Source organism: Copadichromis virginalis, linkage group LG15 (genome assembly GCF_057382275.1).
Source record: "Copadichromis virginalis isolate Kocher_CV1m ecotype Utaka linkage group LG15, C_Virginalis_male_GT1.1, whole genome shotgun sequence".
NCBI lineage: Eukaryota > Metazoa > Chordata > Actinopteri > Cichliformes > Cichlidae > Copadichromis > Copadichromis virginalis.
This window is the reverse complement of record NC_140632.1, coordinates 33,932,360-33,959,458: the sequence shown is the minus strand read 5'-3', so window position 1 is coordinate 33,959,458 and position 27,099 is coordinate 33,932,360. Positions and strand designations below refer to the sequence as shown.

The following is a 27,099-nucleotide window of genomic DNA, read 5'->3' as shown; positions in this document are numbered from 1 at the left end:
GACATGCCTGGAACACCTCACCCAGGAGGCGCCCAGGGGGCATCCTTGTCATATGCCCGAACCACCTCAGCTGGCTCCTTTCGATGTGGAGCAGCAGCTGCTCTACTCTGAGCCCCTCCCGGATGGCCGAACTTCTCACCCTATCTCTAAGGGAGAGGCCAGCCACCCTTCGGAGGAAGCTCATTTCTGCCGCTTGTATCCGCGATCTCGTTCTTTTGGTCACTACCCACAGCTCGTGGCCATAGGTGAGGGTAGGGACGTAGATCGACCGGTAAATTGAGAGCTTCGCTTTTACACTCAGCTCCCTCTTCACCACGGCGGACCGGTGCAGCGTCTGCATTACTGCAGCTGCAGCCCCAATCCGTCTGTCGATCTCCGGCTCCCTTCTCCCATCACTCGCGAACAAGACCCCGAGATACTTGAACTCCTCCACTTGGGGCAGGAACTCATCCCCGACACGGAGTGGGCACTCCACCCTTTTCCGGCTGAGAACCATGGCCTCAGATTTGGAGGTGCTGATCCTCATTCCGCTGCTTCACACTCGGCTGCGAACCGTTCCAGTGCAAGCTGGAGGCCCTCACCCGATGAAGCCAACAGAACCACATCATCCGCAAAAATCCGAGATGAGATTCTGAGGCCACCAAAGCAAAAGACCTCCGCCACTTGGCTGCGCCTAGAAATCCTGTCCATAAAAATTATGAACAGAACCGGAGACAAAGGGCAGCCCTGGCGGAGCCCATCACCCACCGGGAATGAGTCCGACTTATTGCCGGCAATGCGAACCAAGCTCTTGCAACGGTTGTATAGGGATCGAATGGCCCGTAGCAATGGGCCAGACACCCCATACTCCCGCAACACACCTCCCACAGGACACCCCGAGGGACACGGTCGAATGCCTTCTCCAAGTCCACAAAACACATGTAGACTGGTTGGGCAAACTCCCATGCACCCTCAAGTATCCCTGAGAGGATAAAGAGCTGGTCCAGTGTTCCGCGACCAGGACGAAAACCGCATTGTTCCTCCTGTTAATTTGGGTTGAACCCAGGACTGTATAGGCGTTGGCTGAATAGCAGTGGTGTTCACCTTGGGGTGTCGGTCAGAACACACAGGACGCACAGATAAAGGTTATACCGTCTTTACTGTGATTCCTCAGCTTAACAGCACAGTACAGCAACACAGTAATGCAACCGCAGGCTTACAGAGTGGTGAGGGGTGTGGGTGTGTGTGTGGTCTGTGAACAGAACATATACAGAATACTGAATGTAATAAACATCTAAGTCATGAATTATGATGCATTAGCGTTCTTCGAATCTAACCAGAACTACAAATGGGAATTCCTATATGAACATCTACATGCACGAGTTTCATACACTACTCCCAAACCCTTACAGTACATGACATTGATTGCCAATACACCCAACAACAATATATCACAAACACCAAATCGTTTAGCTTACAGCTAGCAGGTATGTAGCATAACAGGTAGCATTAGTAGCATGAACTAGCCACATAGCGAACAGGTCGATACACATTACACTTCTACATCCACTAAATGTCTAATTGGCATAAAAGACTAAAACTGTCCTTTTCAGGCATGGCTCCACGTCTACTCACAGTTCTTTAGCGACGCACACAACTCACACCGTGTGTAGACATCCCCTGCAGAGTCAGTCTGCCAGGCGGCTCTTGCTATGTGTTAGCTCCAACTCTGATCACTGGAACATGTGCTCAATAGTGCAACTGTGCTCTCTCGCCACAAGGGGGCCCCCCCACACAGCTGACAGCCTTTCCAACACCTCCTGTATCCGAGGTTCGACTAGCGGACGAACTCTCCTTTCCAGCACCCTGGCATAGACTTTCCCAGGGAGGCTGAGGAGTGTGATCCCCCTGCAGTTGGAACACACCCTCCGGTCCCCCTTCTTAAAGATGGGGACCACCACCCCGGTCTGCCAGTCCAGGGGTACTGCCCCTGATCTCCACGCAACATTGCAGAGGCGTGTCAACCAGTACAGCCCTACAACGTCCAGAGCCTTCAGGAACTCGGGGCGGACCTCATCAACACCAGGGGCTCTGCCACCAAGGAGTTGTTTAACTGCCTCAGTGACCTCGCCCCCGGAAATTGGCGGGTCATTCCCCTCATCCCCAGACTCTGCTTCCTCCTCGGAAGACGTGTCAGTGGGATTAAGGAGGTCCTCGAAGTATTCCTTCCACCGCCTGACAATTTTCTCAGTCGACGTCAGCAGCGCTCCGCCAGCACTATACACAGTGCAGGTAGAGCACCGCTTTCCCCTCCTGAGACGCCTGACGGTTTGCCAGAATCTCTTCGAGGCAGTCCGAAAGTCTTTTTCCATGGCCTCTCCGAACTCCTCCCACACCCGAGTTTTTGCTTCAGCCACTGCCCGAGCCGCATTCCGCTTGGCCTGTCGATACCTGTCAGCTGCCTCCGGAGTCCCACAGGCTAACCAAGCCCGATAGGACTCCTTCTTCAGCCTGGTGGCTCCCTTCATTTCTGGTATCCACCATTTGGTTCGGGGATTACCACCACGGCAGGCACCAATCACCTTGCGGCCGCAGCTCAATGAAGCAGCTTCGGCATAGGAGACGTTGAACATGGTCCATTCGGACTCAATGTCTCCAGTCTCCCTCGGAATGTTGTTGAAGCTCTGCCGGAGGTGTGCGTTGAAGATCTTGCGGACTGGGGCCTCTGCTAGACATTCCCAGCACACCCTCACTACGCGTTTAGGTGCACCAGGTCTGTCCAGCGTCCTCCCCCGCCACCTGATCCAACTCACCACCAGGTGGTGATCAGTTGACAGCTCAGCCCCACTCTTTACCCGAGTGTCCAGAACATATGGTCGCAGGTCTGGTGATACGATTACAAAATCGATCATCGACCTATGGCCTAGAGCGTCCTGGTGACACGTGCACTTATGGACACTCTTATGTTCGAACAGGGTGTTCGTTATGGCCAAACTGTGATTAGCACAGAAGTCCAATAACAAAACACCGCTCGGGTTCAGATCAGGGAGGCCGTTCCTCCCAATCACTCCCCTCCAGGTCTCGCTGTCGTTACCCACGTGAGCATTGAAGTCTCCCAGCAGGACAACAGAGTCTCCAGGTGGAGCACCCTCCAGCACCCCCCCAGGGACTCTAAGAAGGCTGGGTACTCCGAACTGCCACTCGGCGCATAAGCGCAGATGACAGTCAGGACCCGTTCCCCGACCCTAAGGCGCAGGGAACAAACCCTCTCGTCCACCGGGAAAAACCCCAACGTACCGGCAGCAAGCCGAGGGGATATTAGAATACCCACCTCAGCCCGCCGCCTCTCACCAGGGGCAACTCCAGACTGAGACAGAGTCCAGCCCCTCTCCAGGAGACTGGTTCCAGAGCCCAAGCCATGCGTAGAGGTGAGCCCGACTATATTTAGCCGGTACCTCTCAACCTCACGCACTAACTCAGGCTCCTTCCCCACCAGAGAGGTGACATTTCATGTCCCTATTGCCAGTCTTTGCAGCCAGGGGTCAGTCCGCCAGGGCCTCCGCTCCTGGCCGCCACCCGGCACACAATGCACCCGACCCCTATGGCGCCTCCTGCGGGTGGTGGGCCCTAACCCTAGCAACAACATCTTCAGCATAATGCATTAACAATAGATTGTAATCCATAATATTATAGCTTGAAAATTAGCCATTCACTTGAAACCTGGAACTGTTTCACTGGTAAGAACATGGTCAACATTTCACTTTGTCAACATCAATTTACATGTAATTTCTATGAATATCAATAGTAGAAATAAATATTTAAAGAAATAATGTACACTTTTAAAAACAATTTTAAACAGTCCATCTCCTACGTCTTAGTGTTGGGGTTTGGCTTGCAAACTCTGCCAGATCGTGCAATGTAAGCCTTTTTTGTACAATATCTGGAAGTTGTACATTAATGTACTACACAAATGAGTATGTCTCTGATGAGGTTGTTGGCAAAACCTGCAACTGCCTGCCTTATTTTTCAAGTCCACATAAGACTTGTTTCATCACGGTCATTGGTTTCTGGTGTTAAACTTATGCCTTTCTATTAGGGCTGCTCGATTATGGCAAAAATGATAATCACGATTATTTTCACTGAAATTGAGATCACGATTATTTGACAATATTTATTTAACCCTTTAAGACCTACTATGGAACCAAGTCCACCAGAGCTTATATATATATATATATATATTTTTTTTTTTTTTTACATGCTGTAGTGCCATTTGTGGGAGCATTTCAAGTTGCTATACATCAATACAACTGTTATAGCCCATATTTTAATAATATGTATGCATTAAGTCCATAGTAATTACATAAATTGCAAAAAAGTGCAATAAACTACAAAAAAAATTGAAAATCGCTTTTGTTTTGTTTACATATATTTCTACTTGGAGAAATTTAAGAGGTTTATCCCTCAAAACTTTAAATACAATAAAGTTGCAAAAAATAGTTTCCCACCACAGGAAATTTATTTTGAGTGTCTTCATAGTTTTATTTTGGAGATACACCAATTTTTATATACTGCAGGAAAAACAAAAAACAATCCTATGATGCAAATTTGCAAAGAAAACAGCATGTGCCTCATTTCACTGTGGGAAGTGTTACGAACAGCTGATAGGATCGGCAAAGCGTGTTTCTGGAATATTATGTTTTTGTTCCTGCAAGCGCTTTTTATGCAATTTTTGCAAAGCTATATGTGGAAGGAAACCATGACCGAGGACAAGCTGATGGCATAAGATGTAAGTACAATTCCTCCAGTTTCATATGCAAAACAAATTATTGCGCTAGCTTACACGGTTCAGGTTCTACAGGGATTTAAAAATAGTTACGCAAAACGGAGCGTGCTGCTCTGACCGGCTTTAAAGGGTTAACAATGACTTTAAAAAAATAATATAAAATAGTGTGCAACACCACTGAAGTTTTTTTTTTTTTTTTTTTTAAACTCTCTTTTCAACCAACGGCAGTCACTCTCCAAATAACTTCTGCTTAGCTTTCCGAGCTTCCCTCGGGTCCTCTTAAAACCCCTGGAGGGTCTTAAGGACATTTATTGTCTTTTGAATTTTTAGTTTTAAACCATTTTCACTGTGTTGAGTGGATTAAAGCCAAATTTGTCAAAGTTTTTTTTTTTACTTTTTTTGTTTAATTGTGGTGTAAATTCATTAAATTAGCCTAAAATGGCTAAGCTACAGCAATGCATCCACCTTTATGCCTTTGGACAAAAATTGTCCCATTGAAACCCATTATAAACGCTATTTTTCACGCCAGAAAAAATACGGTCAAAGGGGTCGTCAGGTTTCCAGCTTGGGTTTCGTTTTGGACTACAGGCCTTAGAGTTGTAATTTTTTTATTTGTCCACCGGGTGGCGCCCTTGCTTCACATTTGACCTCTGCTGGAAAACAGCGGGCTGCTTGGACAGACCTGCCGGAAATGACGCCTCTTTTCCGGCGTGCAGCAGCGGCTTCGCCCGCTGATCGTGCGGACCATTTTTTGGTCCCTAGGACCATGAGAGGGTGCATTTTTTTTTTTTAGTCAACAGGAAATGACGTATTTGTTGTCACGTGGTATCGGACGTGTGGGCTGGAAAAAGCAGTCCCCGGTGATCGTGCCCCGGTGATCGTCGCGACTTACCCCGGCAACATGCACTTATTTCGGCCTAGAGGAGGAGCATTTGCCGCCTGGAGACCATTTTCTGGTCCTGAAAAAAAAAAATAAAAGGCGATCGAAATGACTGTTTGTGCCAATCTTTAGTCCATCTAAAGGCCTAATTATAATAACAATCAAATATTACTTCAAATGTTTTTTTGGGAAAATATTTAGTTTTTTAGTTTTTTTTTTTAGTTTTTTTGTGATTTAAAGGGTTAAAACAACGAAAATATAATTAAAACTTTATATGAATATTTCAGGGAGAAGTAGTTTTAAAAGACTGACCAATTTAAAGTTAAAAAAAAAAATTAATATTTAATATTTTTATTGCACTTTTTGGGCGTGGTCGATAGTGTGCATTTTATGAAATGCGCTCCTGGAAAAAAAATAAAAGGCGATCGAAATGACTCTTGGTGCCAATCTTTAGTCCATCTAAAGGCCTAATTATAATAACAATCAAATATTACTTCAAATGTTTTTTTTGGAAAATATTTAGTTTTTTTGTTTTTTGGGGCTAAAAAAACAGGGCGCTCATGTAATGAAACTGGGATTTAAAGGGTTAAAACAACGAAAATATTATTAAAACTTTATATGAATATTTCAGGGAGAAGTAGTTTTAAAAGACTGACCAATTTAAAGTGAAAAAAAATATGAATATATAAAGTTTTTATAGCACTTTTTGAGGAATGGACATTTATTGTCGTTAAGCACAAAGGTGGATGCATTTTTAAGACGCCTCTTAATCAGCGGTCTCCAACCTTTTTTGCGCCACGGACCGGTTTATGCCCGACAATCCGGTTGTTCAGTCTGACGTCACTAGCCGTGTCTGGGTCTAAACTCCGCTGCAGGTCCATATATCAAACGATCACTATGGCATTACTGAGAGTTGAAAAACTGTCTAAAGTATTTCATCTTTAATAAAATGATCAGCCTTCTCCTCTACCAGGTGTAACAATTGAGTTTAACATCCAGGCATCCATGAAAACGGAATTTATGACATTTAACGGAGTTAGAAGTTAGCAGAGAGTTAGCTCGCTAGCTTCTATCTAAATACAATATAGCATGTCCTGACTGCGGGGTTTTGGAAACAAATTAAAACGTACAGCTCTGCTATCACTTCCAGCATAAATGAAGACAGAAAACTAAACAGCAGTGACGTTTGTAGGGTTACTGAAGTTGGGCTAGCTGGTATATAATGATGTGCTACGTGACCGCTAGCGACACAGCTATGTTAGCATAATATAAACAAGCTAACTTTTTTTCCACTCGATAAAAGTTAATGTGAGTGTTCTCGGTGGTCAGGAACAAATGTAATCGCATGGCAGGATGCTGTAAAAGGACCAAACTTCAGCCAGGAGAACAACTGAGATAATCCATCCACAATACGAGGTTAGTCATTCATATACTGCTGCATGGGCTGGGCTGTAGTTACATCCTAAGGTTTTAAAAACTGAGCTTAAATAAATGATTAGCGGTAATAAAAGCCGAGGGAGGTCAACAGTGGTCGCTGACTGTTTTAGGAGCTTTTTGAGATCAAATAGAAGAAAATACATAACATTAAACATGTTAACAACACAAAAGCCATATTAAACGCAGACTACTTTAGACCCGGAAGTAGGATTCGTCGCGTCATCACTGAACAACCGGATATTTTCACGGACCGGCCTTTAAGGTGTCGCGGATAAATGAGGGAGGGGCTAATAATCGGCTCAGTCATTTTTAATGATCGTTGAAAGCCCAGATCGTAATCGTGATTAAAATTCGATTAATTGAGCAGCCCTACTTTCTATAGTTATATTTGAGGAATACACAGTTTGTGGAATTTGCATTTGAGACATTGCACGTTTTTTCTTGATTCTGCTCTGGTCACTGGTCTGTGTTCTCCACGTGTAAAGGAAGGCACGCTCCCTCTCGATGGCTTCATAGCTGGCCAAGTTTAGAAGGATAAACGCTGTAGTTCGGGCATCCTTATCTGAATGAGCAGCTGCAATGAATGAATCGGATTTTTGCTTGAACACATGCCGCTTCTTTGCAGTGTTTCCTTTGAACATCAATGTTTCTGGTGTACGGAATCCTTCCAACATGGTCATTAATGGTCATTTACTAGTCTTTGATACGATAGCTGAACAACACTAGCTGGCTGCTTGCTCGCTACAATAATAATAATAATAATAATAATAATAAACTTTATTTATAAAGCACACTTAAAAACCAAGGGTATGCCAAGGTGCTTAACAAGTAACATAGAGAATAGAAGGAAGATAATAGAAATAGGACCAAAGGAAGTACTAGGTATGCAAGCAGGTAGCTGTCACTGATACATAGGAAAGCAACAGGTACAGAGCAAACAAGAAATTAAATGAGCATAAATGTGCATAATATAAAATCATAAAAGAAATATTAACTTAGAGGGAAAGGCAAGATTGAATAAGTGGGTTTTTAGTCGTGATTTAAACAGTGCAATGGAATCAGATACGCGGATATCGAGTGGAAGGGTATTCCACAGTACCGGGGCAGCCAGAGCAAACGCACGGTCACCCGGGACTTCAGCCGAGATCTAGGTTGCACCAGAAGTAGTTGAGTGGCAGATCTAAGTGTTCTAGCAGGAGTATGTGGCTTGAGAAGTTCACTAAGATAACTCGGCGCTAATTTATTAATAGTTTTGAATGTAAGGAGTAATATTTTAAATTGAATAGGGTACTTTATGGACAGCCAATGCAAGCTAGCTAGAACAGGAGTAATAGGGCAAAATTTCCTGGTACCAGTCAAGAGGCCAGCTGCGGCATTTTGGACTGTTTGCAGTCTAAGAAGAAGAGAAGAGGGAAAACCGTAGTACAAGGAGTTACAATAATCCAACCTGGAGGTCACAAAAGCGTGAATAAGCTTCTCCAGGTCCTCATGTGGAACATAATGCCTAGCCTTAGAGATAAGGTGCAGTTGGTGGAAGCTAGATCTCACTACAGCAGACACTTGCTTATTGAGTTCGAGCGAGCTATGCAGCAGTACACCCAAGTTACTGACATAGTCACAGGAAGAGCTAGCAAAGGAACCCAGGGCAGCACAGAGTTGGGCACAAGGGATTTTATGTCATCAAGGTGCTGAGAAAACTTTCACTTTAGCATTTTGTTGGCAGCTCTTTAGCACACGACCACACCACAACTTCTGACACCATGTTTGATGTTTAGTAAAGACGCTGGGTTCATGATTCCTTATCAGCTTTTACAGTGTATAACTGTGGAGACATTACATGCAAGAAGCTTCTTGACTCTGGGGGGGAACCTGGTCCTGTATTAGCCTTTTTTTCTTTTTTTTCACTGCATGCACGCGCAGTGCACTATTCACTTCAAACAGGTATGGGAAACCCTCATTACTCAACAACACTAGTCAGATGTTCTACAGTTAGATTTAGTTCAGTCAGCTGTTTAAATAAGAACAGCATATTTTTACATCAGGGATATGATGGGTGAAATATTCTATTTAAAATATGCTGACAGCTCTCAAAGTAAGACTTTAAAATTAAATAAGCTTCATAACTGAACTGTTCTAACTTTATTTACTGCCAAACTGATTTGTTCAGGAACAAATAAAACACTGAAATAAATAAGATTTACTTTATTAAATTAAATTACCTAAGTGACTTGTGTCATGTTTAACCTGAGTAGCGAAAGACCACGGGGGTTTCAAAACGATGTGCCGGGAATCAAGTGTTCTCGCCGGCTCTAAGCTGGTGGGGTAACAGACATCTCCAAAACTGTTGGAGCACTTCTGCAAATGTGTGATGTCTTGATAGCAGATATTTGAAGTTTACACAGCTACATTCTTGCCGTAAAATATCTTAAAAGTTTATTTTGTTACACAGAGAGTAATATTTGAAACTTCTTAGCCGCTCTCCTCCACCATTGCCGCGTTTGCGTTTTGGATGAAATGCATTCTGGGATATTTGGCTGCACCAGGTCCACAAGTCACCACCGATGCATGCTCGATAGAATTGGAGGAGCAAGAACACATCCGGGAATTTTGAGCTACTTGGCTTGATGTGTACTTTAAATTGGGACAGTACTTGTTATATGTCATCAGTTGCAGACCAAGTGCATGAGAACACAAGTACACACAAATACGCACTTTGAGAAAGGCCTCGGTCTCCCTTCCATGTTCCAGGCCACTTGTCAACTAATTGGCATTCCACCAATGCACAGTGTCATTTACACTGGGCAATGCGAAGATTTTGGAGGGCTGCACAGGTGCAAAGCATCTCTCCATAAGCAAATACTTCCACAAACAAACACAACTGTGGTAGCATATATTTGACATGACTGTAGGCATATAAATTGATTATTAATGGAATATATAAAATGTAAGTAAATGAGAAAAAAATACAGTATAAATAATCATTTTGAAGGCCGTGTCACCACATATTAAATAATTTTTGTAATGGTCAATATTTTAACTTTGTAACTCTGTTATTAACTAAACTTTTAAATTATTTATTGTTTTCTTATATCTTAATTCAAAGGTAAAAATATAATATTTTTAGAATGACCATACAGCTGTGTGTATAAATGCATGAACAACCACTGGCTATGATTCGGATCATTTTCTGAGCATAAGATCAGGAGGATGTTTCAGCTTCATTAAGTGCTTCTGCACAAAATCCTGTCAGTAAATTCACCTTTGAGGATTGGGTATTCAGATGTTAACAGTAAATGAGTCAAAAACCTTAAGCTAATCAGGCAACAATCGATATCGCCTTTTGTCCCAGAATGCATAATGTTTCAAGATTATGCCTGTTTGTCTTTATAAATAAACATGGAAGCTGCCTCTTAAATGAAGTATGTTGGATCAGCAAACGAGCCTCTTCTGGTCACTGCTTCATTGATTTTCTCATTCTGGGCTGCCAGCACTAAACAAAAACATTCACTGAATAAACAAGAAATTCTTTTCTTCTTGCATCGTGATATGTGCTTATACTTTTCATATTAACAGTGGACTTTGGAGACAATGCATTATGGTCCATGTCCAGGCTCACACAGTATATGAGGGTTTACAGCATATTATATTTTGACATGTTCATCTTCTTAAAGTCAGATTTCAAATGTTAGTTTCAGTTCTGACTCTTAATGTCGATATGCTAGGTTTCTACTTCATATCACTACACCCCTTTGGTAATCAAAATAATAATATTTACCCCCATTAATGGAAATAAAGTTTAGAATCACACAGCTTTTACAGAGGAAACAGACGCAGTTACTTCAAGCTAAAACACTATCTGGAAAAAACATTTTGATGCATGCTCAATCACCCAGGAAAGTAAATCCTAAAAGGTTAATTCTATTCATTTTATTATACTCATGGCCATTGATCAATGATCAGTGGTCTTTGATCAGTGGTTGTTGATCAATGGTCATGACATTTTACATATTAATGACCAAGAAACTGACCTCACAGCCCATTGTTCATTAACTGGGTTAGTTTCAGTCGCTGTGCAAAGGTACTGTTTATAAGGTTGGGGAAACCCACAGTCAGCTGAGACTGAAGAAGTCACTTAGATAAGTGGCGAACCATTTTTCCACTGAAAATGCTATGTCCAGTTGAATAGATTCAACCTTTTGGGCTCTGACAGGAAGAGGTCTGGCGCACCCAAAGCCACAACTAAATCAAAGGACAAGTTTCTGAGAGTTAACAGCTTGTATGATAGGTGGCTCACAAAAAAAAAACAGCTTTAAGCACAACTTAATAGTGGTCGTAGTAAGAAAATCTCAGTTTCAACTGTGAAGAGAAGACCTCGAGCTGCAGGTTTGACAGGACGAGTTGCAGCAAGAAAGCCGTTGCTAAGACGTCAGAATAAGGCAAAGTGGCTTGCCTGGACCATGAAACAACACCAATGGACTACTGAAGACTGGAAGAAGGTATTATGGAGTGATGAATCAAGTTTTGAAATTTCTGGTTCATCACGCATAATCTTTGTACGCCTTCGAGCAGGTAAAAGGATGGTTCTACAGTGTGTGACATCAACTGTCAAACATGGAGGAGGAAGTGTGATGGTCTGGGGCTGTTTGCTGGATCCCGGGATGACTTTTTCCAATAATAGTGTAAAGGCTTTTTCTATATTTCTTTTTTTTCTGTTTTCTCAAAACAAAGTACAAAAAATATACAGTTAAAATAGACAGTGGACAATGCTGAGTCATGTGATAACTCCACCCTTAAAAAAGAGTAGGTTTTATATGTCACAGTTTCTGATACTGTGAGAAACTCCCCATCAAGGCTTATTCCCAATTACATTTCAAGAGCAAGATCTATTTTGGGGACTGTGCGTGTGTGATCTTATTAGTTGTTTTAATTTTTGCTGGAGAGTGTTGGAGAAAGTTTCTCTAAAAACACATTTTAGGAAATAGTCAACAAATTGAGAAAGTGATAAATTGGTGGATCTCTACTATAAACCATAATGACAAGAAATAGATGTAATTTATTGTAGCAGTAATGCAAACTGGTCTTCTCACAGAATTAAAGAATTTAAGAGCCAATCAATCAAAACTTGGTTTCCCAAGCATTGACCTTATCTATGTCATGTCTATCTGTCAGTGCTGCATATAATCAATTAGCCACAACAAGAAAAAACAAAAGAGCTTAATGACATTAATCGGTTCTTTGCAATACTCTGCTAGGAAAATTCGACCCAGAGAGGTCTTATTGTACAAGACACTGAATCCATGGATCTGCTAAGTGCTAAACGCCTAGGACACTATACAGTACTTTTGGACTTGAGGATCTCATAGGTGATTAGACAGCACAAGGTTTCAGTGTTGTGGCTGATTAGTGTATGTCTCTTCCTGTAAATCTACAATGGGGGAAGTAAGTTATCTGATCCAGTGCTGAATGTGGTTCAGTGCTGACTGTTTCCACAGTCTCTGTTTCCACCTCTGTGCTTCATTGTGGCGATGGAGTTCTTTGGGTCATATTAAGCATTTCTCTTCCTCTAAATACAGTGTTGATGTTCATGCCAACAGAGCTCGGCTTTAGTTTGATGTGACCACAGCACGTTCTCCCAAGCCTTCTCTTAATCATTCTAACGTTCACTGAAAAACTTAAATTTGGCCTGTTTATTTCTTGATCCAAGGTGACCTTGTGGTTCCTACAAGATGATTCAAAAGATTGTAACATGTTATCAAAGATGTTCTTGGTGACTGTGGACCCAGCTGGTTTCAGATCATTACCAAGCGTCTTTTGTGTAGTTTTGAGCTGATCCACCACATTTCTCAAGATTATCTCCACCCCATGAACAAGATGTTGCATGGAGCTCCAGACCAGCGGTGATTGATGGTTATTTCGTATGTCTTCCATTGTACCAACGGTGGTCATATTTTCACAGAGCTTCTTGCTGATGGTCTTCTAGCCCATTCCAGCCTCGTACAGCTCTACAGTCTTGCTTTGAAACTGATTCTGTGGGCAGGTGTGTTTTATACTCATATACAAGTTGCAATCAAGAGTAGCTGAAATAGATTAATTGATTATAATTTGTGTGCCACATGGAGACAGCCAACCTTTGGAGCCACAGTTTCTTGTAGGAGATCAAATACTTATTTCACTCTACTATATGCAAACCAATAGTTTTTTTCTGGATTTTTAGTTGATATTCTCTCTCTCGCTGTCAAAATGAAACCACCATAAAAATGAGACACTGTTTGTTTCTTAGTAAGTGAAGGAAAATACAGAGGTATGCTATTTTCCTTCTCCAGTGTTGTGTTCCTGCTTTTTCAAAACAATGCGTTTTTTCTGCCTGCTTTTCCCCCACATAATTTCCTTATAGATTATTAAAGTGTTCTGACTCTGAGGCTGATCCCTGCATAGCTGGATTTGTTCACTCTGTCCTCTGACATCTGACTTGGATGTGGTAATAAATTTCTTCAGTGTAGCATTTGTAATGTAAATTACAGGATCTAGTGGAGTTATTATCACACAAGGGTCAAATGCTAAGGACCTAATAAAATGATTCATAGCCTGCCTGTCAGAATTTTGTGGAGACACTTGGTTAAGTCTCCCCAGCCACTCCACTTTACTCTGCACTCTTTACTTTGCTCAGGCCATATGTTTAAAAAAAAGAAAAAGGACAAAAAAAACAGATTTGGTAATACTTTTCATTTTAAACTCTGCCTGCTTTACATCGTTTTACCGGGTGACACTATGATACTATATTGCTTCCCTAACTACAAATGTAGTTATAATGGAAAAAGGATTTTTCAAATAATATTATATAATTGTACTTCTAACCTCTGTGCTCTACATCAAACTAAAATATGTCAAATTACCATCCATCCATCTTCTTCCGCTTATCTGGACCGGGTCTTGGGGCCAGCAGCCTAAGCAGAGAAACCTAGTGTACCCTCTTCCCAGCCACCTCCTCCAGCTTGTCCGGGGGAACACCAAGGCGTTCCCAGGCCAGCCGAGAGATATAATCCCTCCTGCGTGTCCTGGGTCTGCCCCGGGGCCTCCTACCAGTGGGACATGCCTGGAATACCTCACCCAGGAGCCGCCCTGGGGGCATCCTTATCAGATGCCCGAACCACCTCAGCTGGCTCCTTTCGATGTGGAGGAGCAGCGCCTCTACTCAGAGCCCCTCATGGATGGCTAAACTTCTGACCCTATCTCTAAGGGAGAGACCAGCCACCCTTCGGAGGAAGACCATTTCTGCCGCTTGTATCCACAGTCTCGTTCCTTCGTTCACTACCCACAGCTTGTAACAATAGGTGAGGGTAGGGAAGAGGATCGACCGGTAATTTGAGCGCTTTTACACTCAGCTCTCTCCTCTTCACCACGGTACAGCATCTGCCTTACTGCAGCCGCAGGACCAATACATCTATCAATATCCTGCTCCCTTCTCCTGTCACTTGTGAAAAAGACTCTGAGATACTTAAACTCCTCCACTTGGGGCTGGAACTTGTCCCTGACCCAGAGCTTGCACTCCGCCCACTTCCGGCTGAGGACAATGGCCTCAGATTTGGAGGTGCTGATTCTCATTCCCATCGCTTCAAACTCTTCCCCGAATAGTTCCAGTGCGAGCTGGTGGCCATCACCTGATGAAGCCAAGTCCTGGTGGCACGTGCACTTATGGACACTTATGTTTGAACACGATGTTCGTTATGGACAGACTGTGGTAAATTGCTTTAGGTCATAAAGCCACATAGTGTGTGACTGCCTGATGTGTTATGTGATATTTAATAACATGAAAGTTGTCAGACTTCATTTCTGAAGGTGTGATTTAAGTTTTAGATGAACAGTTTGACTGAATAATTTTGTCTGATGTTTTTTATTTTAACTTGTTTTGTGTTTGTTTTTGTTGTTGTTGTTGTTTTTTGTCAAAAAGTCTTTCAAAAAATATTCAGCTAAACAGCTAAATGTTTGGATCTGACATTTGCAATTGTATACAATAAATGGATGCAGTTTTCACTTTATTATGTAGTGCTATAAATTGAATTGAACCAAACTGAATTGAAAGTAGAAATGTTAGCCACTTGCACAACCTGTGCTTCCTAACAAGGCAATGATACATTTCATTGCCAATTATTGTCATGATTGACTTCTACTCTCAGGCAGTCATATACTGCAGGCTTGGTCAGAACCATTTGTTTGCTTGGGAACAGGTTGGGTATTCTAACCCAGATTTTTACCTGTTCCTCATCCTACACAATATAGCTTTGGTGCTGTAAGTAAACGTTGCAGCATGTAAGGAGGAAAGTGACAGGCCACCACGCATTCTTCGCTCATTTAAAATTTAGTATGCAGATGTCACATCTCCACCAAGTGGCATTTGTGTATCATACACACTTGGATGAAATTCTAACGGAGCAGATTGCATGGCTTTTAGGGTGTCCTATCTTCTCCAAGAGTCCATGTTATCTAGAAATTCCTTAGTTGTCGCGTATGTCACCTTCTTCTGAAGCTGAATGAGTAAACCTGCTCAAACATCATCAGCGTCAGGAATCAAAAAATAATCATTATAATAATCAATCTATGTAGACTGTGAAATGTGTGCTTCTTCTCTAACCTCTTTTTTTTTTTTTTTTTTTTTTTTTTTGTCCTGGTCTCTCCTCTCCCTCAGTGCTATGACTCAGCCTGGACAGCAGCTCCTACCTACATAGAGGTCACTTTACCTCTCTTTCTATCTGCTTTGGTCCAGAGGATGCTGGGAATGTGTCGCGGGCGCCGGAAGTTCCTGGTGGCCTCCCTCGCCCTGCTCTTCATCCCAGCACTTACGTGGCTTTACCTGTCAGTCGGGAGCTTTCAAGGTAAGGACAATAAGTATTGGCACAGTTGTTTGCAATTTTTATGGCTTTAAATTATTTAGGTTTCTGTGGGGGTTTTTTGACCATTTTGAAACAGTCTAACAATAATGAAAACACTAATTAGAAATGAATACATAAACACATAAAACAAGAACAAGAAGAGCCTATAGAGTTCTTCTTGGAAAAGCAAACTGTGTTTGGTACATTATCACATTCAGATCATAATTCTGATTGCAAAAGCTACCAGACAGGACGGGATTTTTAAAAAAAAGTGATGCAAGACTGGGAAACTTTCTCCTGTTCTAACTGTTTTAAAATTAAAAAATTCATGATAAAAGGACAGGACAGGATTTTTAAAAAAAAGTGATGCAAGACTGGGAAACTTTCTCCTGTTCTAACTGTTTTAAAATTAAAAAATTCATGATAAAAGGTTGTTTTTTTTTCAACATTTTATTTTTGACTTTATTCTTTTCTAAATTTAACACATCGTTAAGTTTTTAAATATTACAGATAAATATTACCTATTTTGAAAAATCTGTTTGAGCTGATTAAATGTTAACAAAATGCTGGACTGGTTCTCATATAGTCCTTTTCTAATCTGAGCACTTAAATTGCTTTTATACGACTTGCCTCATTCGCCCATTTATACAAGCAGTGTTTCTATATTTTTTTCTATCGAACAGTCACATACATTTAATGCATCATAGGGCAACTCTAGGTTAGTGTCTTGCCCAAGGATATTTGGCATGAAGACTGGAGCAGCCAGGGATCAAACCACCAACCTGCTCTACCCCCTTAGCTACAGCCATCCATAGTAAAGATAAAAGTTTAGGTTGCTGGGATTAAAATAAGGAACAGTACTGTCATACTTTTCAGTGCATGTCATGCCTTAATATTAAAGCCCGAGGCTTATCCCAGAAAGTGTGAAGATACAAATTTCCTGTAGACAAAGTGACCTTTCTCTCCCAACTTTCTTCCTGAGGTGGTATGTTAATGAATTACTGAGGCCTGTCTAAAGTTGATTACTTCCTCCAGACAATAATGTCCAAAAGTTCTTGGAGCCATTTTAATCACTTTGACTCACAGGATTGAAATGCTGCAGTAGTGCCATTATTAATTATGATTAAATTGGCAATTTTGACTTGGGGTCACAGTCACTGGAGAGCGTATATGTGTATACACTCCCATAATGGAATAGTCACCAAGGTCTGCAAAGTAATTATTAGATTTGGCAGTAATTCCTGGTGGTGGGATGCAGTTCCTGGGAGTGTGATAAGCTGTGACAGGGCCTGGCTGCAGGTTAAGCCTGGATGTGTGAGACAGGACCGATGTGCTACTACTGGCTCAAATTCAGTTTTACATTTGGACTCTATCACTACCTCTCAGTTCAGTTCATTTTATTTGTTTTATTGGCTTGATCATATTCATAATATTGCCAAAGCAATGCGTTTTATACATTTTGAAACTATGATCCTTGGACTGATCCCATTTGAACTGGTTTGTGAACAAAGCATGAATCCAGCAGTTATGTGGCTCTTTAAAATGTCTTACATACATCATGTTTTACATACATCAATGTTTATTTGTAAAGACGCTTTTATGCAGGTTGGTACAATTCTTCACAGGTGACTCTTAAGCTGATAAGCAAAATGTAATAAGACAAAACAAGTAGTGGTAAGCAATTTAAAAGGAAAATGTAACACGCCATAGAAATAAAGTAAACTGTAAAGAAGCCCCTAAAAAGTTTTTAAAATAAATAGATTTCTAATCAATTTTTAAAGGTTTTTAAGCAAATCTGAGACCAGAAGTTTTGGTCTAAGCTGAAATCCTAAACTGACTAATGTTTGTAATTCAACTTTATTAGGTTTAAATTTCTTTTTTACTATAGATTTAATTTGTTGTTATTCTAAAAATCTAATCTTGTTAATCACATACTGTATATCTATTTTGTGAGATGGAATAAATATATATAATAAGAATAATATATAATATAATAAATATATGTTCCAAGTATTTCATTCCTTTACAATTCCATTCTGGGAAGTTAATCATATTAGAAGTCGAATGCCTTTTATTGTGACTATACAGATGTACAATGAGATAAAGAGGATCTCCTACTCAGTGCAGACATGTGGGGAAAGGGGGGGGCAGTTTCTACAGCACTACATATGAACAGTATTCAAAAATATAAAATGTATAAATATACAAATTGGGGGAAAAAATATTAAGACAGGGGTGTCAAAAATGCAGCCCATGGGCCACATCTGGCACGCGATACAATGTGGCCTGTGAGAACATTTCATATGTCAGTTATTAATTAATAAACTATATACAAAGTGCCCTTGACTGGCAGAGATGCAGTAATGTCTTCATGTAGCACAGAGCCATGGCTCAATGTCTGATTTCTAAATGAGTCTCACAGGTCTGAATGTGCACTTAAAACCATTTATAATTTGATCTGCTGCTCACTGGCCTCCTGAGAATGCAGACTTCAACATTGTTGAAGCAGTGTGGGATCATCTTGACAGAGAATGGAAGAAAAGACAGAAACATCCAAAGAAGAGCTTTAAAAGAAGCCTGGAGAACTATTTGTGACCGACATTGTAATTTAACCTGAAAAACTTTGTTATTTGTTGTTTTCACTGTAGAGGATGTGCAAAAGGGTGCAGCTAACTACGGTATTGTACATTAGATGGAGGAGTTGTACAGGGAGATGGCCACAGCGAGGAATGATTTCCTGTGTTGTTCAGTGGTGCATTATGGGTAATCTCAGTCTCTCACTGAACATGCTCCTGTGACTGGCCACCAGGTAATGGAGTGGGTGGGAGGTATTGTCCAGCATTGTCCTTGTCTTGGACAACATCCGCCCCTCTGACACCACCTTAAGGGAGCTCCATCCCCACAGCATTACTGGTCTTGAGGTTCAGTGTATTGAGTCTTTTGGCGTCTGAGAGCCTCAACCAGCTGCTCCAGCGAGCAACAGCATAGAGAATGGTACTGGCCACACAGACTCATAAAAAATCCTCAGAAATGAAAGAAAGTTTTCCAACAAAGTTCAGGTTGTGCTGAAGAATGAAGATGGTCGTACCACTCTTGAATCAAGCCTAAAACTGCACTATGCAGCACAGCACTATATGTTTCTGTTGTACCATTCCAGATTAATAAGATGTGTCCATGGGTATGAGCCATGGATAGGAATAAATAATAGCTGTAGCTCTAGCCTTATACACTTGACGCACCTCTTTTTGGACAAGCTACTTACCTGCTTCAATTTAGATTTGTTTTTGTGCAGTGACGTTTCATATCAGTGGTTTCTCTGTATAGAAAACCCACACTGGGGCTGGTCAGTGTGGGTTTTTCTATTAGTATTCAACTTCATATATATTGGCCACTGACACTGATGTTCTTAATCATGTTAAATCAGTTTCTCCCTGTTATAATTCCACAGTGAAGCCCCTCCCTCTTTCTCCATTGGAAGCCCTGTCATCCACCCCGGTGGGCGGAGCCGGTGAACGACAGGCCTTAGAGTTGCGGGTTCGGGTGGTGGAGGAAGAGAACCGGGCGCTGCGCCGAGAACTTAGCCGTCCACCTAGGAGCCCATCTGCACAGCTTCCGAGCAATAATCACCGTGGCAACCAAAGCCGAACACATTCAGAGGAAGGCACAGGTGACAATGAGAGCCAGAAAGCTGTTACAGTGGGTAATAGCTCAGACTGTGTCCGACACCCAGTGGTGGATAAGTGCGAGGTGAGATATGTTTAATTTTGTCCTAGCAGGTTCCACAAGCAGGTTTTCTAATACTACAGTGTTCTACCCACAATAGACCATTCAAAGTTTCTGCTTCTACAGGATGCCTTTAGGCATATTTTAGCCTACTCTTCTAGTTAATTGCTGGCCTCCTCAACGAGATATGACTCTGTGACGTGGCTTGGTAATGTAAGCTTTAATATATCCATGTTGTGTTTGACACAGTATCAGTGTCCTGCCATGAATCATAACGTACTGTGATCCACAGATTCAAGAGCCCTCAAATCAGTTATGCTGAATCACATATTTCCCTCAATATCCTTTGTATGTGACAGAAGCCAATTGGGTGAGGGGTCTTTTGCCCACCTATTCTGGTTTTGCCCCACTCTTAACCGCATTCTGGTCTGCAGTGTTTCAGTGGTTTTCTGGATAATTTTTCTGTAACATTGCAATAACATTGCAAATCAAAATCTGGCAATATTTAGATGCTCCTCCGAGTCACATCAGCTGGCGCTCTATATTCAGATGGCTGTGCACCTTGGGATGGAGGTGGCAAATAAACTCATCCTACCCAACCAAGTTTTGAACACTGGCTCAATGAGATGTCTGTTCTACAACTGAAAAAGCTTCAACTAAATACAGTTGGTACTAGAGACAAATTTGGGAGGATGTGGTGGCCTTTATTGGCTGAGTGTAACATCAATCTGCGCTTATAAGAGCACTTTATGTCAACTCATTTTATGTCAGCTTTTTCTGTAGAGTGATTTGCTAATTCATTTGTTTATCCGAGGGTTCCTACTGTGACTATAACCTCTGTTTCTGTACCTTTTCTTCTTGTTGAACTTTCTCATGGTCTGGCAGCCGACATATTTGTCTGTTTCTTGTTTGAACTGTTTTTAATTAATTTTTTTATTTATATTCTCTACTAAACTGCTAAATAAGATATTGCTAAAAAATAGGCTTCAAATCATAAAAGCTCACCTCAATGACAAGAAGAGGACTTTCAGAATGGGCAACAGAGGTGAGAATGGTTCAGGCACTACTGAAGGACAAGGTCATAGAGGGTAAGGACGACTCCAGGAGAAAGCTGGAGTGGAAACTCCAGCAGAACAGCATGAGAGAGGCGTGACATGGCATGAATCACCTAATTCAGGCCCATCCAACAGCAGAGGAGCTGGGGACAATGAGGACAGAGCCAACGAGCTGAATGTGTTCTTCAACAGATTCAACACTGCAGTGAATGCTCACTCCCCTACTGACTTACCTGTAGTCAGCCTGCGATCCACAGCCACGCCACTCTCTCTACACATTGCACCATAGCTTCCTGTAAAAGTCCTGACACCCCTCCCCCAGGTATTACTTTCAGCCAGGTTCAGAGACAAATGAGAAGACTCCCCTTAGACAAGTCTGTTGGACCAGACGGGGTGAGTCCTCGTGTCCTCAAGGCCTGTGCCCTCCAGTGTTGTGGAGTCTTTCATAAATGAGTCAGAGTCGGCAGAGGATCCTGGTGCTGTGGAAGACATCATTCCGGTACCACAGACACCATGTCCCAGTGGCCCCCAGGGTTACAGACCTTTGGCTCTGACATCCCAAATCATGAAGACCCTGGAAAGACTCGTCTTTGACCAGCTCGACCTACTGTCAGGTCACATCAGGATCCCCTTTTCCAGTCCATTCAGAACTATCAGACCAACCCTCTTGGGTGATAAGCCGATAGCGATGCAGGTGGATGCCTCTTTTGTGTCCAGGATTGTTAATTACCTAAATGAATGACCACAATATGTGCGTCTTCAACATTTGTGTATGGCAAGGTGATCAGCAACACAGGGACACCACAAAGGACCAATTGTGGATGTTAGCAGGACCAGGAAAACTGCGACTCTGTTTCAGTCCATGCAGTTGATGTGAACATTGTGTAGGACTATAAATACCTCGGTGATAATAAACTGGATTGGATTAAAGAGACCACTACACTGTGCAGGAAGGGCCAGAGTCGTTTCTATTTTCTGGGGCAGCTAGTCTTTTAACATTTCTCAGACAATGCTTATTTCTCTGTACAACTCCTCCATCTAATGCACTGTACAGTTTAATAGTTACACCCTTAATATTTACTAGTGCTGTCAGCGTTAATCTCGTTAAAATGACGTTAATACAATAACTGCATTAACGCGGCAAATCTCCTTTAGCGAGTTAACGCGGATCACTCTGTGCGTGGGGCTGCACAGGGTCAACGCGTTAACAACGCTAACGGTAACGTCATTTTAACGAGGTTAATGCTGACAGCACAAATATTTACACATCCTCTACAGTGAAAATAAAGTTTTTAAGTTTAGAGTACAATTTAATCTCTGTAATATTCTGTATATTTATAATTGACCTATTTATATATAGACAAGATCTATTTGTTATATTTTGCAACTCTGTAATATGATGTATTATTTAATTTAGTTCAGTTACTGTCCTTATTGTCTGGGAATGTGATAGACCGAGTTGAAAAAACAGGAGTCGTCCCAGGAATTATTAGAAAAATATAGTTTCCATTTATTTAACCCCCAAAATTATATTTACAAGACTAATAAATGTTGAGCTCATAAAAGAGGTCAAAGAAACAAAACTGAACTTAGGCACAGACTGCAAACTTAACAAACCAAATGACTGCTCAAACATACATAATTGACCTAAAACATGAAATGACATACAAGGGTATATACAGTGGGGCAAAAAAGTATTTAGTCAGCCACCGATTGTGCAAGTTCGCCCACTTAAAATGATGACAGAGGTCAGTAATTTGCACCAGAGGTACACTTCAACTGTGAGAGACAGAATGTGAAAAAAAAATCCATGAATCCACATGGTAGGATTTGTAAAGAATTTATTCGTAAATCAGGGTGGAAAATAAGTATTTGGTCACCTCAAACAAGGAAAATCTCTGGCTCTCCCAGACCTGTAACATCTTCTGTAAGAAGCTTTTCTGTCCCCCACTCGTTACCTGTATGAATGGCACCTGTTTGAACTCATCATCTGTATAAAAGACACCTGTCCACAGCCTCAAACAGTCAGACTCCAAACTCCGCCATGGCCAAGACCAAAGAGCTTTCGAAGGACACCAGGAAAAGTATTGTAGACCTGCACCAGACTGGGAAGAGTGAATCTACAATAGGCAAGCAGCTTGGTGTGAAAAAATCAACTGTGGGAGCAATCATCAGAAAATGGAAGACATACAAGACCACTGATAATCTCCCTCGATCTGGGGCTCCACGCAAGATCTCATCCCGTGGGGTCAAAATGATCATGAGAACGGTGAGCAAAGATCCCAGAACCACACGGGGGGACCTGGTGAATGACCTGCAGAGAGCTGGGACCAAAGTAACAAAGGTCACCATCAGTAACACACTTCAACGGCAGGGAATCAAATCCCGCAGTGCCAGACGTGTTCCGCTGCTGAAGCCAGTGCATGTCCAGGCCCGTCTGAAGTTTGCCAGAGAGCACATGGATGATACAGCAGAGGATTGGGAGAATGTCATGTGGTCAGATGAAACCAAAGTAGAACTTTTTGGTATAAACTCAACTCGTCGTGTTTGAAGGAAGAAGAATACTGAGTTGCATCCCAAGAACACCATACCTACTGTGAAGCATGGGGGTGGAAACATCATGCTATGGGGCTGTTTTTCTGCCAAGGGGACAGGACGACTGATCCGTGTTAAGGACAGAATGAATGGGGCCATGTATCGTGAGATTTTGAGCCAAAACCTCCTTCCATCAGTGAGAACTTTGAAGATGAAACGAGGCTGGGTCTTCCAACATGACAATGATCCAAAACACACCGCCCGGGCAACAAAGGAGTGGCTCCGTAAGAAGCATTTGAAAGTCCTGGAGTGGCCTAGCCAGTCTCCAGACCTCAACCCCATAGAAAATCTGTGGCGGGAGTTGAAAGTCCGTGTTGCTCGGCGACAGCCCCAAAACATCACTGCTCTCGAGAAGATCTGCATGGAGGAATGGGCCAAAATACCAGCTACTGTGTGTGCAAACCTGGTAAAGACCTATAGTAAACGTTTGACCTCTGTTATTGCCAACAAAGGTTATGTTACAAAGTATTGAGTTGTATTTTTGTTATTGACCAAATACTTATTTTCCACCCTGATTTACGAATAAATTCTTTACAAATCCTACCATGTGGATTCATGGATTTTTTTTTCACATTCTGTCTCTCACAGTTGAAGTGTACCTCTGGTGCAAATTACTGACCTCTGTCATCATTTTAGGTGGGGGAACTTGCACAATCGGTGGCTGACTAAATACTTTTTTGCCCCACTGTATAATGGCTGATCAGACCATTGTGACACATGAGGGGTAACAAACAAAACACAATCATAAATCACAACCGATGCAGTACAATCTAGTTTGTTAATAAACTAAACACTAAAGAAGAAAATCAAAAAACCCCATTAAACCCTAAACTCAAATATTTAATTAAATACAAATACTTTGTTTTTAAAGTAAAGAAAACACACATTCCCCCCTTCAGCAGGAAGTGGTGGTGTGGTCCAATTATCTTCCTTCATATTTAATGGTTTCAAACCCTAGCTACCATCTTTTGTCCAGCAACTCCCAGGGATGATGGCAGGTAAGAAATAAAAAGACAAAGGTTAGTCAGAAAGCAAAGAAATGAAGTAGTATGAATACATAAGTAAACTAAATGTGCGCGCTTACAAATAGAACAAATGTATCCAAACCAATCAATGAAGTTATTGGCAACTAAAATGTCTTCTTCATTACTATGTTCAAATGAAGAATGAAAATACAAAAGTTACCGACTTTAGAGTGTGGCCACGGGTTTGGCCATTACAGGGAGCAACCATAACCATACAATTTCCTTAGGGATTAATAATGTATGCTGATTCTGATTGATTCTGATTCTAATTTTACTTATATAGCACCAAATCACAGCAGCAGTTGTTTCAATGGGCTTTTTATTGCGATGTAAAGACCTTCCCAGGAGTGGCCAGCCAACCAAAATTACCCCACTCATCCAAGAGACGACTTATCCAAGAGGTTGCAAAAGAGCCAGAACAACATTGAAAGAACTGCAGGCCTCAATTGCCTCAATTAAGGTCAATGTTCATGACTCCACCATAAAAAAGAGACTGGACAAAAATGGCCTGCATGGCAAAGTTCCAACATGAAACCCCCTGCTGAGCAAAAGGAGCATAAAGGCTCATCTAAGTTTTGCCAGAAAACATCTTGATGAACCCCAAGATTCTTGTGAAAATATAAACTGATGAGACAAAAATTGAACTTTTTGGAAGTTGTGTGTCCCATTACATCTGGCATAAAAGTGATACAGCATTTCAGAAAAGGAGTGTCATAGCAACAGTAAAATATGGGGGTGGTAGTGTGAAGGTCTGAGGCTGTTTTGCTTTTGCAGAGCCTGGAAGACTTGCTGTGGTAAATGGAACCATGAATTCTGCCGTCTACCAAAATATCATAAAGGAGAACTTCCAGCCATCTGTTCAACTATATGTTGTGAAATCAACATATATTTGAGAATTATTAGAATATCTGCTCTAAATGTATGAAGATATTATCATATGAGTATATAGTATAGTATCATAAAAGTATTATCAAATCTATTTCCTCAATCTTCTCATTAAAAATTCATTCGATTTTACAAAGCTTCATCTTACAGTTGAGTTTTATACACGTTTGAGAACTTTTGTTTGACAGTTACTATAATTGCCCTTTGGATTGAGGTGGAATGAGTTAATGAATGCTCCAACACACAATCACTGTTTTCTTTTTCTTTTACTAAGCCAATTCACAGTTATACTTTGTTCCTTGTGCTGTGCACATCTCTCCTTAATCGCTTTGTCATTTTCTCCTCAGACCATCCATGTGGCCATTGTATGTGCAGGTTACAACGCAAGTCGAGATGTGGTGACGCTGGTTAAATCTGTCCTCTTCCACAGGTACAGCAAATCTTTTCTCCTTCTCTTAAAATAACAGACTTGGTGGAGTATAAATCTTTTTTTCTTTTTCTTTTTGTGTACTCATATATACACACTGATTAGTTTATAATAATGTTTTCCAACAAATTGATGTATTCTGATAGAGTAGACTAGATACCAAAGTAAGACCCGGGCCTTTTAGTTATCAGTGTTATCCAGTTCAGGCCTGTCAGGTGATCTCAGCAGTTTATTGGTGTGAAATCGGTCTAACGATTGATGTACGGTTTGCACAGTTTGTCCTAACCCTAACCCAATTCAGGCAATCGGACTGCAAGATTGAGTTCCATATGGGCTGTGGCACGACATCCATTGCAATGGAAGATCATTCTCCTTCTGTGGATTTCCAGAAGGTCTAAAATTCGAAGTTCTCTGGGGACTTTGAGTCCTTTGATCTCCAAATCAAAAAATCTGACCTAAGAGCGAGGTCAGAGTTACTTCAAATGCACATTAACCATAGTTAACTGACAAATATCTATAAACATTTCTGCTTGAGGAATGAAGCATGAACAAAATTAGTTTTAAATTCAAGTTCTGTTTTTATTGTATTGTACAAATGACAAGTTCAAAATGTTTCTACATTTCACCAGTCATGAAACCAGAGTTAGTTTTGTTCTCCTAAAGTAATGCAAGTCACTTTGCATCAGAAATGGCTGTGACTTCACCACTTGAGGGAATAGCCCCTGGTGAGTTTTTGAAACTTTGCTCTGTTAAGCTAAGCTAAGCTTAAGCCTTGGAATAAATATTGCACAATAGATATCAGTGGGTTTCCCAAGTGGGTGTGCTGCAGTCTTTCTGGTTGAAGTCTGCTTCTGACTGAATGCCTAATAGTGTCCATTTTTTTTAACCTTCCACACTTTGCTGTGAATCTTTGTTGTTAATGGCCTTAGGGTCAATGTTAGAGTCTTCTCCACTTCGGAGAACGTCTCCCTAGAAAGTGGACATGTCTGCTAAGTAGAGCTGGGCGATAGAACGATAACGATATGTATCGCGATATAACTTTTACTCGGTAGAGAAATTAAACTATTGCGATAGACCTCGCCGCTCTTGTCCTCTTAAAAAAAAAAAAGAAAAAAAAAAAAGGTCAGCCAATCCAAATTAAGTAGCGCAGAGCCGAACCAATCACAGCCGCAGCGTCACGTCGCGTGACTTGTTACGTACAGCACAAGTGCCAAGCCGCACGTGTGTTTGTTTGGGAAGCAGCCAGCGGGTAATGGAGGAAATGAGTGTGCCGACTAGAAAAATCAACCGAGCGTGACCGAAGAGAAAACAGATGATGGTTCCAACGCCGGAGAGATTGTCGAACGGAAGAGCCATAGAAGCTCCGTAGTGTGAAGGTATTTCGGCTATTTCAAGTCTGACAAAAACAGAGTAGCGTGCACTGTAAATTGTGCCGAAAGCAAG

At 41.6% G+C, this 27,099-nt stretch overlaps 1 protein-coding gene across 4 annotated transcripts in view; it reads left to right on the top strand.

Moving 5' to 3' along the window:
- Window positions 1-27,099, top strand: part of large1 (LARGE xylosyl- and glucuronyltransferase 1) — a 69,481-nt gene that overhangs the window by 3,813 nt on the left and 38,569 nt on the right. For 3 of the 4 annotated variants that reach the window (XM_085433032.1, XM_085433033.1, XM_085433034.1), the window contains 3 exons: window positions 15,763-15,949; window positions 19,395-19,693; window positions 25,577-25,659. In XM_085433032.1, the coding sequence (XP_085289158.1) occupies window positions 15,844-15,949; window positions 19,395-19,693; window positions 25,577-25,659 (488 nt within the window). In that variant the 5' untranslated portion in view covers window positions 15,763-15,843. The remainder of the gene's footprint in view (window positions 1-15,762; window positions 15,950-19,394; window positions 19,694-25,576; window positions 25,660-27,099) is intronic. The other variant, XM_085433035.1, reaches the window with a different exon arrangement.